General features: G+C 42.6%; 1 protein-coding gene across 2 annotated transcripts in view; it reads right to left on the reverse strand.

Moving 5' to 3' along the window:
- The window catches only part of LOC119406917 (dystrobrevin beta), a 21550-nt gene extending 6227 nt beyond the window's left edge, over positions 1 to 15323 (reverse strand). For both annotated transcript variants that reach the window (XM_037673704.2, XM_037673703.2), the window contains exons 1-9: positions 15181 to 15323; positions 12107 to 12272; positions 11339 to 11419; positions 8969 to 9182; positions 6684 to 6769; positions 5221 to 5372; positions 3620 to 3725; positions 2445 to 2611; positions 902 to 1026 (exon numbers count right to left, since the gene is read on the reverse strand). In XM_037673704.2, the coding sequence (XP_037529632.1) occupies positions 902 to 1026; positions 2445 to 2611; positions 3620 to 3725; positions 5221 to 5372; positions 6684 to 6769; positions 8969 to 9182; positions 11339 to 11419; positions 12107 to 12164 (989 nt within the window). In that variant the 5' untranslated portion in view covers positions 12165 to 12272; positions 15181 to 15323. The remainder of the gene's footprint in view (positions 1 to 901; positions 1027 to 2444; positions 2612 to 3619; positions 3726 to 5220; positions 5373 to 6683; positions 6770 to 8968; positions 9183 to 11338; positions 11420 to 12106; positions 12273 to 15180) is intronic.
- Positions 15324 to 15515: the final 192 nt, after the last annotated feature.

Below are 15515 nucleotides of genomic sequence, written 5' to 3' on the forward strand. Positions count from 1 at the left end.
AAGTGTACGCCATTAACCACTCATTCTATTCATTATGGCAGGCTGTACATTCTGCACTTTGTGCCTTTCTTCTGCACAGTTTCTGTGGAAAGTGACATGCAAGATCCCTGCCTGCTTCAATTCTTCGATAACCCTTTACAACATGGCGTCCTCGTTTGGAGACGAGACTTACTTTTGCCATTTCCGTGCATCGTTGGCAAAAAGGAGACCATGAACACCGAGCTAATGGTAAATTCAACATTCTTGTTACCTAAAGTTCCCTTATATCGCTTCTGCTACACACAACAATCGCTTTGGTGAAGGCAGTACCACGTTTAATGAGACGTTGGATGTGGGGTGTTTCAGCAAGAAATTCAAAATATTTTTTTACCTTTTTGGGAATGCTTGCCGCCACCACATTACTACTGCACGTGGATTGAGTGGGTTGTTAAATTTGTTTCCTGAAGAAATATGGCACAACTGGCTTCACAATATGTATATGGATAATTATGTTCTTGCAATTAATTGCTATAACATACACTATCATTTATTCCAACACTTCCACTCGCTTTAAACTTACTCCCCAGGACCTTAGCATCAAATTATGTAAATTTCATGGATTTATAATCACACATAATGCGTATCTAAAGGGGATAACTAGAATGCCAGCTTTGAGCCTTTCATTGTTCTCGAGTATTCAATATGACAAAGGCTGAACACCATACAGTGTTCCATCTGGTGTTCTCACAGGCAGCAAAGCCATTATATATTTTTGTTCAATATCCTTACTCACTGGATATTTTGCACACTTAAAACAAATATTCCTTCAGGTACGTACACTTATACACTGTCCTTAACGGGTTAGGGCTATGAGTGCAGTGTCCACCAGTGCACAAAAGGGTGGCATGCAAGAGATGCTCACACAATGTGTGCCAAATCCAGCGTGTGCTCCTCCTCCGGGAAATGCGGCAGTGGCCGGCTGGGTCGCTCAGGAACACACCGGAATGACTTGCGCAGGGAGTGACCGAGCTGCTTGCTGGCCGATTTCTGCCCAAGAAAACGAGTCTGTTTTTTGTTTCTTAACCCCTACCAGTACTTTATAACCCCCCCCCCCTTCCATCATAGTTCTGTAATGATCTCTTGGAGAAAAGAAAAAATTAACCTCCACTGAGGTGAAATCGCAGACATTCTCCACAATGGAATTACAAAGAGCTACCACCCATGACTTTTCCGCAAGACAAAAGGGTCCCACGAGGAAGACCAAACAAATAACAGTAATCGTATAAATGTAAGCAGTCGATTATGCCGCTCACTGGTGTGAAAGTCCAAAGACTAAGGCAGACAAGTATCGTGAAAGGGATAGAATTAAACAGACGAATAATTTGTACAGGTGTAACATTCTGATAAAACAGGGGAAGGTTGGAATATTATAAAAGATCAAACAGTGGTCAAGCGTGAAACACATGTGTGGGCACTGGTGATCTAGTTTTATTAACAAAGAGGATCACATCTTGTAAGTGCAGTATGTGCAGGCACTGTAATGTGCCCATTTATAATGTATGCCTGACATTATGTGAACTCTTTGGTTGTTCAATTTTAAGCAGTGGCAGTGTTGTACACATTCCTCCAAAACAAGAACGCGTTCCCGTTACACTGAAAACATTGGAATGTGTCAATAACATTACATTTGTTTTTTTACATTAAAATGTAGTGTCGATAAATCTCGAGTCAAAATAAATAGCAATTGAAAGGTCACATCAAACTACGTATATTATACAAATTTGAACATTGTCGCAGCAGGTTATATGGAAATAAAAATAATCTAAAGAAACGCTCCTAGTGGAATTTTTTCAGAGAGCATTGGACATACTCCAGCATCGGATTAACTTTCCCGAGGAGTCCTCATTTTCTCCCCTTCGGAGCGGCTATGCGGTGTCCGCTTGGACCTCGCACAACAGGGGGCTGCCGTTCCCCTCTTCGCGATTCCCGCCTTGTGAGTCGACCGTGGCCCACAAAACCACCCCTTTCTGGTGCATTAGTGCAATGCACCTTCATAGCGCAGTGCTGCTGTTTACATGAATGCGATGTGCTTGAAAGGCGATTCGACGCGCTTTTGTCACATTCGTGTAAACAGGGCTATTGCCATGTGACAGGCAAGCAGTAGCTTTTTGCTCCGCATGCGGTCACTCATTCACCCTGCTCTGCATGACATGCCGCGTACGTGTGTACATCTTTTCAATGCCGCGGAACATTTACACAAGGAACGCCGTTCCCTCTGTCATTCCTACGTAAACGTAACGAGTTACCGTTACTGTTCCACCAATCCTCAATAGAACAGTGGCATTCCCCAGTTCCTCCCAAAAGGAAATAGTTCCTGGAATGTCGTTCCTTGGAACGCTGTTTTGTACAACATTGGTTTTGAGCACAAGAAAAAAAAAAATTGAAAGGAAAAAGCAGAGACTCACGTAGACAGCATACTCCTTCATCTCGTGCTGGTTGGTGTGCGATCCCGAAGTGCGGCCCCGCCAAAAGCAGTCCTGGCAGAGCTGGTAATTGTAGCAGCGCTGGCACTTGTACCGGAAGCCCAAGAAGGAGTCACGATTGCAGCCGTCACACTGCACCGGGTGCAGCACTGCACCACACACAGCAGGGCTTTGCTACACCACTCTAACTTGCAGTGCGCCTATGACAGACATTTTCAAATATGTGTCTCTAAAGTGGAAAGTGGAGCCATTGTATACTGCCAGTACTAACATATGGGGCGGAAACTTAGCATTGCTGCACATAGTCTGCTGTTGCTTAGGCGCACCGTAATTCATGCTTAAAGATAGAGCATGTATATTATTGGGCATCCCTGATTTATTTTGTATCTTGTGCTTATTTCAAAGTAATAGGAGACTGAGAGTGGCTCACAGCAGCCAGTGGAACCGAAAATGCACATTGAGCCGTGGTGCATGCATGTGCTGCGAACAGCTCTGCACGAACACTGCAGCAGCACACGCTTGATCAACACAATGTTGCATTTTGAGAAAGGGCCTCACTTGTTTGCCAACGTATAAATGCTATCACGCTCACTTTTGCATCATTTGTTGCGTGTATGACTTCATAGGTGCTGCAGATAGAAAAATTCTGATAAAAAATTTTTCATGGTGTTTTCCACGTTACCATTCTATGATTATCCAAAAAACAGCAGGAAGGGGAAGATGGAAGCTTTCAATGAAAAAAAATCCACAAACAGGGAGTGGGTGCTCGAGCCGGCGTTTCGACAAGTGGCCTTGTCTGTTTTGACAAGTGGACTCAAGTGGACTTGTTCCAGCCTTGAACAAGACAAGTCCACTAGTCAAATCACCGACTCGAGGACCTACCTCCTGTTTACGGATTTTTTCATTGCATTCCATGATTACACACTCTGACTAGTAAGCTCTCCGTTGCGCTAAGTACACTGGTGAAAATTATCACGAAGAAAATATTGTCAGGACCAAAGAACTGTGTTTCTAAAGGAAACAGGTACCATAAAAATTGGCTATTTGTCCCTTTAATTACGCATTAGCTTGCTCAATTTGTTTTGGGGACAGGCAGTGTGTGTTCACTAGTGCTTGAACCTAACAGTGATCAACCCAGAGATTGTTCAGATCCTTACCATTCTCGACATTGGCCATGCGATGGAGAAGGGGCATCCAAATCAGGCACTCGGGACCCCCATCGCTGGTCAACACAGACAGGAACTCGTTGAGCGTCACGCGGGACTGCACACAGTTCAACCCGCAACATCTCTTACCAGAGAGAGCAGAACAATCTTCATTTTTTATCATCACAGCTCTTTCCACCACTTGGCTGCGACTGTTTTGCATTATGTCAAATCATTCTATACTTTCGCAACTCTTTATTCTTTTTTTTTTCACACTTCGGTATGTCTATCCTAGTGTCATAAGTTAAACCTCGATGTAACAAAGTAGGTAAAACTGGCAATTTACTTCATCATATTGAGACTTCATTAAATTGAAATTCAACCTTTCATGCAAAGTATAGTCGTCGAAGGATTCATTCTGCCAATCTGAAGGTGAGGAGAGCACTGAGGTGCATTTTTTGCCCCCAACCGCTGCCTTTCTGGAAAACAAGCTGCTCTGCTGTGGTGGCCACTCCCTGGTGTGCAGCACGTGATTTGAAAAATATGTTCACAAAAGCAGCATGCAAGTCAACCATATAACCACTGGCACCAGTAGAAGTTTCAATTTATTGCCTCGGGTCTTACTCTACTATACCCATGAAACTTGTTATGTTAAAATCACGGATAAACACATTTCATGATATTCGGGTTAAAAATGCACTGTGTTCAATAGACATGCAGAAACAATAAATGAAATACTTCATTATATCAAAAATTTTCTTATAGTGAAGTTCATTATATTGAGGTTTAACTCTACAAGTGATGGTGTTCTAAATGTGTTAAAATGGCAATCGAGCTGGAATCAAACAAATATTTCTACACTGGTGCTTTGACCTACACTAAAAGCATCTCCAACCATCACTCTACGCAACCAACAACAGAATGCGCTGAAAAGTACTCAAGGGCTCTGTTATGACGTCATGCCGACTAGTCCAAGCATGCTGGAGCATCTTTGATTATCAGAACTACCTAAACCAACAGACAATTAAGCCAAGGAAAGCATAGGAGGGCATTACTATTTGTCATTTCTTTAACTGTAATGATTTTTGATTAAATTGAAAGGAATTAAAGTGGACGAAAAATCACCCTTTCCATCGGTGAGATCTGAAGTCACAACCTTCGAATTATGCGGGTTCAGATCCCACTGATGGAAAAGATGATTTTTCGTCCCCTTTAATTCCTTTCAATTGAAGTCAAAACCATTAACACTACAGTTAAAGAAACAACAAATAATGTCCCCCTTGGCTTTCCTTGGCTCAACTGTCTGTTGGTTTCGTTCATTGTGTCTAACAAAGAAATGAGCCCCTTGAACAATTCGCCTTCTTTCGTACTTTGATTAGGTGGTGGGATCGAATCCTGGCCGCGGCGGGTGCATTTTGATGGAGGCAAAATGCTAGAGGCCCGCGTACTGAGATTTAGGTGCACGTTAAAGAATACCAGATGGTCAAAATTTCCAGAGCTCTCCAGCACGGTGTCCCTCATAATCATATTGTGGTTTTGGATCCAAAAGCCCAACAATTATTATTATTATTCGTGCTTTGATTATATAAGCATAACCACCGAGGATAATCTACCTGGTGAAAAATGCTGGTTGGCAGTGACTCGGTATAGTGGAAGCTGGGTGACTCGAGCACAGAAGCGGGCAGCACGAGGGCGTCTTCCAAGAGCTGTCCAAAACGGGACACGGGCAGCCGTCCGCTGCCATCAGCCAACAGGGAGAACAGGTCTGGGCAGTCACGGGGCCACATCCACTGGTGTGAGGCTTCAATGCGCCACAGTTTGCAGGCATTTTCCAGGCACAAAACTCTCCACAAACCCTGTGGAGTTACAGAATGCAGCCCCACCTTCATTGGTTACGCTGGCTGAGGTTATTGTACGAGACTTCATGCTGGCTGCGGCACCTAGCTATGACCGAACTGGTTCAGCTCCCAATCACAGTTGAAAAATCAAGAAATCAAACAGAATGCCGGCAGCTGGCATTGGCATTGGGTTGAACCTGGCATTGGGTTAGTCGATTAAACATGATCAACTTTGTTTACTCAAAATTACAAAAATACGAAACAGAGCGTGAAAAAGTTATGCACAGAACGCTAGCACAAGCTAAATGTTTGTGCAGTCTTCTGCGCTTCTTTCGAGTTCGGCTTCTTCCAGTTCGCAAACAGCTCTTCACAAACACTCGTTTAGAAACAGCTTAGAAACTGTTTGCAAACAGTTGTGCTCAAACACTAGCACATAAAGTTGTTAGTTTGCACCAGTGTTACATGCATGTATTTTTTTAGCTGTGTCCAGTATTTTTGTAGCTTTGCACAAATAAAATTGATCAGTAAAAATTTGCAAAGAATTTTTGAAACTGCAAACGCCGGAAGAAGGCACCCCCAACAGGTGTTATACATATATATTAGTCAATTCCTCATACGCCCAGTATGCCAATATCCCCACCCCTCCTTGTAAAAACTACTAAACATGCTTTTTGTGCTAAAGCTAAGTCAAATGTCTAAGTTTACTCCCTGTAGCGACCACCTTTCGTATGTCTTCCTTCATGATTGATTAGGCCAAATTACATGCGTATGATGAACTAGCTCAAGCTATTCATTCACCTCTCCAGTTCAAAGCCTAACATCCCCAATTACCAGCTGAACTTGGTCCAGACACGTGGTATACTGCTAGAACAAATTTCAGATTTTGATCACAACAATGATTTATTTTGCGTGCCTCCCTTGATAACCAGCCACTTTGTCTCGCAGCTCTCCTCAGAGAAGAACATGTTTCTGGGCGAGTTGGTGCTTACTGCTAACAGACATTTTTGCAGTGCTTAAGCACAATCACAAAAGAAAGAAACACATGACGACGGGACAGGCGCTAGGACAAGCTCTCCTCAGAGACAGGACACAGGTCGGAACGACATGACAAACTCCCCTCAGAGAGTATGTCCTCCTGTTTATACGTTTAAGGAATGCACAAGAAAGAAAACTGCAAAGCATGCCAGCAGAAATAAATATATGCATGGTTATTAGCTGGAAGAGGAGGGTGCACTCACAGCGCAGCTTGTCCAGCAGCTTGCCCGCACACAGGATGGCCAAGGCCACCTTGAGGGAGAGCACCCGCAGGCAGCCCTGCTGCTCCCTGCACACAGGAAAGTAGTTTTGTAGGCAGCTCAAGCATGACATCAGTATTAACTAGAGTGAACTACCGGTTATAAAAGCAGTATGTCAGCCAACTATGACCAGATGGCTCTAAGGATGGTGAAGTGCATTATATAATAGTAGTGATCTGCTTTGCACCTACACATTCTATTGCAACTGCAGCATTTAGCCCATCACATTTTTTGTGACACAGCACTTTCATATCAGTTTGCCATGCCAAGTAGTGCTTCTGTAATAGATGCCCCAGTTGGAGATGGTACCACACATTTAGTTTATTCAAACACTGTGTACAAACCAACTCGCAAACCCACAAGATGTCGCAGTGCAACGTTGCTCCTTACTGGGGCTACACCACAGGCTAGAATGATTAGATGGTACTTGAAAAAAATATAAAGAGGTCTTATGCAAAAACACGAAATGCTATAGTCTTACCCTGTAACAGGCAGTATACTAATCCAACTAGGACAAGGCACGTGTAGAACACTTGGAGACGGTTGTGGCTATGATGGTACTTGAAGCACAACATAGATGACAACACAAGTACGTAGAACAGGTAGGACGAGTGCGTCTTGTGACCTTCTTGTGTCATTGTCCACTTTGTGCTTCAAGTACTGTCACAGAACCTCACAAAATCGCCCGTGTTTCTGTTCGATTGCGTCTGCAGATTATGAAGTGGCTGCGTGGCGCAAAAATGGTCAGAATTTCAAACATAAGGTCACGAGTCCTTCTTCTTGAGAGAGCTGGACTTCAGGCAAGAGCGACAATTACGCACACATATGCCCTACATGGGGGCACGAGGGCTTAAGCCTCCCCCTTCACATACCCGCAAAAAATGTTCTCGAGGAGGTTGTGCCCCCTGGAAATTAAATTAACATAAACACTGAAACAGTATACAAGAGTGTGGTGCCACAAGCTACCTCCTCATTTCAAGGAGGACAGCACCCTTAAACATCATCATTATCGTGAGTAAAAAGAATTTGCAATGGGACCCAGTGAGCGGCTTTTTAATAGAACACTTAAGAGAAAAAACATTTTTCTCATATTAGTCAATTACTCTAAATTACTCTATTAGTAAATTACTCTAAATTAATCACCACACTTGCAGTGAGAAGACGCTTGGTAAGCAAGAAAACGTGCAAAAAGAAAATCCGGGTGGCAACGCCACCTTGAAATTCCCGCACCAATCGCCGTGATGTAGATTTTGACGAAGTCTACTAGAGCCTATGTAGTTCCTAATCGGTAAAAATGAACTACATTGTCCTCTGAGGGGGCCAGAGGTTTAAGTTATCAAGTTTCAGAAAACTTTGTTGAGCCAATGTCGCCAAAATATAAAAAATATACTTTGAAATCCGTGATGTCACGAGCGGAGATTTCGGTGCAAAATTTTAAAACTAAACTTTGACCTTGGTTTTCTCCCTTATTAACAAACCTATGACGGTGAAATTAATGACATTAGCGTTCTCAGAGGACAATTTCTCAATCTAAGCCGATTCATTGTTTCTAGGCTTGGACAAATATTCGAGCATTTCGAATATTCAAACGAATAATCCTGTATTTGAATTCGCTTAGACACAAGTTATATTATTCGAAATGAACGAATACACGTACATTTGACTGAATGTACCCCACCCCCCCTGTAAAGGTAATTTCACTGCAGCGTGGGGCTGCTATGCCATGAAACCAGCTATCCAGTATAAATCCACACTGCCGCAAAGCCACACATTAAGGTTAAATGCACATATTACCCTCATCACGATTAATAATTTTTTAAGCATGTTATATGGGCTTATATGCAATAAATCTAGTAAATTTAGAATGTAATGTATTTTACCACTTATAACTGGCACCCTATGCTATTCAAATCTTGCTATTATTCAAAGTTGCTTCCAATTCACTACAAACCAAAAAAGTGAAATTCACAAATGCCTAGTTCCAATTCTTAAAAATTATTGTGCAAGTTAGCTGGGTCGTCCCAAAAATGCTCATTTTTCTTTATAATCTGTGATATATACTATTCGAACTATTAGGTTTGAAATTATTAGACTAAATCACTGTTTGCTTTGAATTCGCTGCAAACTTCAAATTTACTATTTGGCCATCCCTAATTGCTTCGTTTTAGTGTCCCTTTAAGACTGCCGCTAAGCGAAAGAAAAAATGTTCTCGAGTGTGTAATACTGACGGGTCATAGCTGGCCAGCAGCCAGTTGAGCAGCAGGCTGACGCAGTGGGGCAGATCGAGCTGCTGGCTGGGAGGGAGGCGCTTGTTGAGCTGGTAGTACAGGGAGTTCAGTAGGGCACGCACCCGCGTCACCCCAAGAGGCGCTTGCGCATCCATGGCATTGAGCGCATTCTCACGGAATGCCTCAATCAAGTTCCACAGGTCCACTAAATGCACTGCACGACATTCAATGGACAACCATGTGGCCCCTAGACATTGCAAACACATAGTTTTATATCCAGGATTTAAAATGCCTAAGCATGTATGTTGTCATGCAGGCAAAATAATGTACAGTACAGCCATGTATTATAGCATAGCCATGAGAAAGGGAATTGAGAGTGAGGAGGAAAAAAGGAGGAGAGGGAGGGTAAAGCATAGCATAGCCATGTCACTTGACACGGGGGTCTTGAAAACGTTTTTAAAATTCTTTATTGATTGAGATGAAACTTGCTGAGTTTATGTATGTTGTGTGCAGATTTCAAATATACAATTAATTTTCTGGTATGTGTAGCTCTTAAAATATCAAACAGTTTATGTGCTTTTTGGGAGCAAGAGTTGCCTAAACTGAGAGAGCTACAAAATAAATAAGCACATCAGAATGACCTGGAATGAGCACCGAATGCAAGAAAACAAAAAAAGTCACAGTTTCGCCGCAACGGCGAAGCAATGAGTGCGATAGCCACAAAATGGAATGTAACGCGATGAACGGAAAGCAGCTCGAAATTTCCAGTGCATCGCTCGAGCCCAAAGGACGCACGAAAAGAACGCACACAGGACGAGCGCGAACTATCATGCGTCACAGCTCGATACTTGAAGCGCACTGCTGAAACATAAAGCAGGACACACGAACCGAACGAACAGGTATACACAGGACGAGTGCGAACTAAATGTTGCAGTTGTTACCTATTTCTGTTTGAACAGCGCGCTCCTTTCGCAAACGCGGCGAAGTGACCTTCGTACGCTCTGTGACTTCAGCGCGGACATCGTGGGGAAAGCACAAGACATACAACCCCCTGCTCCACCCCCCCGTCTGCCCTCTTCTTTCCTTGAGATAAGCGCACGAAGGCGACCACGCCCTGTAGGGCGAAGAGCCTCGGCATTCGTAGCAGCGGGGCGACGACCTTTAAAGCGTGCCCAGCGCGCACATCGCGCCATCTGGCTGGTGAGTAAGAAAGCACACTGAAGTAAATGGTGTATATAAATAGGTTGCCGTTAGCATGCTGAAAGATGCTACTCTCCGTGGCTTAGCCGTCTACTAACGCCGCGTGTTTCGGAGCAAGAGGTCGGCCGTTCGGTTCCGCGCGTCGGAAAGTATTTTTGAATTATTTTTCTTTGTGGCTTTTCTATATATATATATATATATATATATATATATATATATATATATATATATATATATATATATATATATATATATATATATATATATACACATATATATATATATCTATAGGCAAAATCAGCCGAGACTGTCCGTATAATTGCTATCGCAATAAAAACAAGAATAGATGTTCTACACCTACATGAACAAATGTTGTGGTATACTGAACATTCGTGAGTGAGTCTGTGTCATTTCAGTCACGAATGTTCAACGTATCATAACTTTTGTTCAAATGAGTTTAGGACATCCATTTTTGTTTCCTTGTGTTCAGTGCTCATTCCAGGTTATTCTGATGTGCTTGTTCACTTTGTAACTCTCTCAGTCTAGGCAAACTGTAGCTCCAAAAATGGCACATGGAATGGGTGACATTTTAAAAACTACATATTGTACTAGAAAAACAATTGCATATTGAAATTAGCACACACATATACATAAACTAAGCGAGTATCACCCAAATCTATAAGGAATTTTTAAAGAAAGTTTTCATGCCCTTAAAAATAGTTTTAATATCTGCAGCCAGAAGTCTCCCTATAGTTTGTTTCCACAGGGTCATTTACTGCTATGCTTCTCAACCAACCACTTTCAGAGCAAACTACTTTGTGTTTGTGCCATTTCATTTAGGGGCATTTTAAAATAGGATCGACATTCAGGGGCATTAAAGGAACACATGCGCAAGTTGTCATACAAAATGATCCATGTTATTTTGAGGCACGACTTAAATAAAAGTTGGAAAAGTACATTGAGCACTGACATTTTCAACACCGTTTGTAAACAAATGTTGACCCAAACACACTTCCATCAGAGGACCAATTGATGAGTTGGTTGCAAGCTACTTTGACAACCCCAGCTGAGACCTTAATAGTGTCAAAGTACGAGCAAATACACTGAGAATACTGTAAGGCAATAAATATTTTACAATATTCTAGGAATATTACTAAACCAGTTTCTTACATTGACACCGTTTCTGGATGAAGCGAAGCTTGCAGGCTGTTCGGTAGGAGGCAAACCGGATCACATCAAAGTTCTGGTTCTCTGCACAGGACATCAGACAAGCAATATTACATGAGAAAACAGCATGCTATAAAAAAGTTTAATGTGTGTTAAAAAGCGTGAAATGCATTTCTACGATTATCAAGCATAACGAGCACCACTGCAAGAAGAAGGAGTCAACCAAGCACTGCTTTCCGTCTCTCACTGCATTAATTAAGTTGCCAGTATCACCTATGGCATGTGGTAAGGTATGTGGCCCGTACAGGCTGGTGCATGCCCACATCCCTCAACTGACGCCTCTGAGCCTGCTCTCAAGAAATGCTTAACATTTGAAGTTTCCAGGAACACTGACCTTATCCAATGAGGTATCTCTGCATACACTTCTAGTGGATACTCACAAGCAGAGCAGAAGATTATTGCCTTTGCAGGCTGCACACGTGGAAAGAACTCCAGGGCAAGTGTACAGCGCAAAAGATGAAACCTTTAAGCGCACAACCAGACGAGGATGGTGAAGATGATGGGAGACACGCAAGCACCTACATTGTTTTCATCACCGTCCTTCCTCATCTGATTGTGCGCTTAAGCATTTTGCGTGTTACCAAATTGCTCAAAAAGCCACTTTAGCAAACCTAATAGAATGGGTGCTGAATATTTTGTTGGGACCATGCAAAAGCTAATGTGGCACAGTGTGTTTCTAATTGCTGTAGAGGGTGAAAAAACAGAGCTCACTCATTTCAGCCATGAGCAACTTGACATCTGCCCCTGGCTCTTCATCTGGGTACTCCATGTTGACCCCTGTGATCTGGTTTTCCACCAAAAGAGCAGACTAGCGTCACACGTCAGTCAACTGTGGCCATGTGTCAACTGGCCAGCCGCCCTCCACTGGCCCATAGCACTGCAAACACAAGTTGTTTGTAGTCATCATCTGTTAGACTGCGTCTTGTCGATTCAGATTATATGCAGTTGGCGCTGTACTTTTCTATCTACATGTTATTCCTTTCAATAAAATTTCAGTTGTGAGCATGAGCTTGTCCTTGTATGTTCTTTCTTGTCTCTGTTAGGGCAGCGCTACCGAATCATCGAAATGGAAGGCTTTTCTTGAATGGCAAAAGTATGCAGTTAACGTTAAGAAGGGGAATTTTTTTTCGAGGGACTCGTTTATATGTTAGACACAACTAAATGAATCAAACAGACAACTAGGCCAGGGAAAGCAAAGAGGATGTTAACATCATATAATAATAAGAAAAAACTGTTGTCTTGAACTTTAGTGTACAAATTTTGACATAAATTGAAATGAACTGAAGTGGATGAAAAATCACCCTTTCTGTCGGTGGAATCTGAACCCACAACGCTCAAATTACGCGCCCTCCGTCATGGCTCAATTGGTAGGGCATCGGACACGTAATTCGAAGGTTGTTGGTTCAGATACCACCGACAGAAAGGGTGATTTTTCGTCCACTTCAAATTATTTGAATTTACGTCACAATTTGTTAAAGACAACACTACAGTTAAAGACAACAGTTAACGTCCTTTATGTTTTTCCAGGTCTAATTGTCTGTTGGATTCATTTAGTTGTGCCTCAAAGTACGCAGTCTAACTTTGTTTAATAAAAGAATTTAACCAATGTGCTGACAAGCTCATGTCATACAAAATATACAAGCTGAGACTAGGCCACATACAAAGTAATTTTGGTGTTGCAGAAACCAGGTCACAATCGTCTGCCAAATTTATTCAGGTACTTGTATGTCATAAATGTGCAGTGGAATTGGAGACCATTTGAAAATGCTCTAAACAGTTCAGAATTAAGATTTCCGATGTTGTGAGGGATGAACTCGCGATGATAACTCTGTGACAGAACACAACTGACTGCGAGCATCGGGAAAAATAAATCAACCACAGCTGCACGGACACGCGTTTTCAGCCTCGTGCTTTTGCCAAGAATGTAAAGACACTGCTGCCATTCTGCTCTCTGCGGTGCTCGTGAACTGAAGATTCACTGATTGCGGGCGATAAGCGGCTTTAAAAACGTGTGCTGCAATGCAGCGACAATCCGCTCGCGTTGGAAAGCCAAGAAAAGACGGAAATAAATGCACGGGAGATTTGTCGCCAATGCCATACTTGGGCCCTCCAGAGATATCAATGTAAAGTCACTGCTGCCATCAACGCTTCATCAGAATTTGCTCAAGATGCAACAACTTTTATAACTTCTGGAAAACTGTGGTATGACATCTTTTTGTACATGTTATAATATCCGCCTTTCTGTAATACGCTTAATGGGGTCTTCAAATAAATGAAATGACATGCGTAATCAATTTCAGGTCGACCACTTTGGCAAGCTTTGTAGTTTACCATATGCCCACTTTTTCACTGAACTGCCGCAAATAACGCTGCCAAAGCGCAAATAACGCTGCTCGCACACTCTTGAACATAACCTAATCATTTCATTTTTTTTCAGACAGAATCTAACCACGACAGCCCTCCCCATTTGGTTGTGTCTATCAACTGTTCGCCAATGTTTTTATCAATAACATAGCTTGCAGAATACTTAAAAGGAATGAATAATTTTTTAAAAACCTGCTGTTCATTCCAAGCATCACAGTCCAGTCAAAATTATCTCTAAATAAATTAAACCCTCTGCATTCTTTGTTCCCGTACCTGACCAAATAAACACTTCACACTTTTTGAAAAGTTCAGGCACTCTGTAATTATAAGCACTGGCATAGACCAAAGTCATTTGGCTTTACAATTTCAAGGCATTTCAATTTTAGAAAGGTCCCTCAGTAACCTAATTAGTTTACTGTGAAATAGTTCAGATAGTTAAGTGACTGCTCTGGGAGATAATCAGAAGGGGATTGTTGGCACTGTAATCACCCTCTCGCTTCAATTAAATCACACGCCAGCTGCAATAATAAAAAAGTTCAACACTTGCGCAAATTTGCTTCATTAAAATGTTTGTTTTGGGACGGTTTGAACTTCGAGTTTACAACTTTTTCATCACATCGCAGAAAGACGAGTTAGGTTAGTTTAGGTTAGGTGGTTTCGGTAACGACAGCCCAACAACCACAAACTGCCGATCGCTACACTAAGCCGTGTACGCACATGTTCAACGCCATCATTTACACTTCTTTCTCTCCAAAAATTGGGAGGTTCTTAGCGTAAACTATGAACATGTGCCCGTCTGAAGCGATCAAGCGCATTTAGAAAGCGAAACTCCGCGTCGCAGGGCCCACAGTACTCACTATTATCAGGCAGACCGTGATCGTGCGCTATTTTCTACGACACGGAGTAAGAACACGGCCTTCAGGCCAACTAAATAAGGCTGCTCGTGCACGCATGAGTAAACGAGAAGCCAGCGGTTGGCGCTGATATCTCTGGAGGGTCCAAGTATGGCATTGGCGACAAATGTCCCGTGCATTTATTTCCGTCTTTTCTTGGCTTTCCAACGCGAGCGGATTGTCGCTGCACTGCAGCACACGTTTTTAAAGCCGCTTATCGCCCGCAATCAGTGAATCTTCAGTTCGCGAACACCGCAGAGAGCAGAAATTTGGCGCCGGGTATGATTCCGACGCAGCTCGGTGATAGGCAAGTAATAAATTCAGCGAGTTAACCGCTACGTGCCTGTTGTTACGCTAACGCCACGCCCAAGTCTAACACAGCGTACTTTTTTATTGGGAACTTATGTGTCCCCGTTCACGGAATGCGCGTGCGGACTCGAAGAGCCGTGGAGTAGGCGCGGCTGAAAAAACCACCGCCCGGGAAGAAGGGACGAGTTTGGTTTGAAAAGCGACGAGTACACTACTCACAGGAAAGGTACAAAATCTTCAGCCATTCATCAAAGCTTCCGCGCGGTTCAAATTATTTTTTTCGAGATAGTTTTCTCAGGTCTAAGCGATCGACTAACGTCAAACATGGAAAAGGCACGCCATTTTCGCGTTGCGCCGAAAACAAACAAGAATTCTAAATTTTAAGAAAAAGACGCAAAGCAAGCTGGCACCCACACATTATTACACGAAGAGTTTGTTTTATGCGACAGTAGAAAAGTTAATTCACAACGTTTAGAATTATTGAGAGATGATGGCGTACAAATGCATGGCCTTCGAGATTAATTGGCACTTGTTTACCAATCTTGGATGGCTGC

The sequence above is a fragment of the Rhipicephalus sanguineus genome, chromosome 10 (genome assembly GCF_013339695.2).
Source record: "Rhipicephalus sanguineus isolate Rsan-2018 chromosome 10, BIME_Rsan_1.4, whole genome shotgun sequence".
NCBI lineage: Eukaryota > Metazoa > Arthropoda > Arachnida > Ixodida > Ixodidae > Rhipicephalus > Rhipicephalus sanguineus.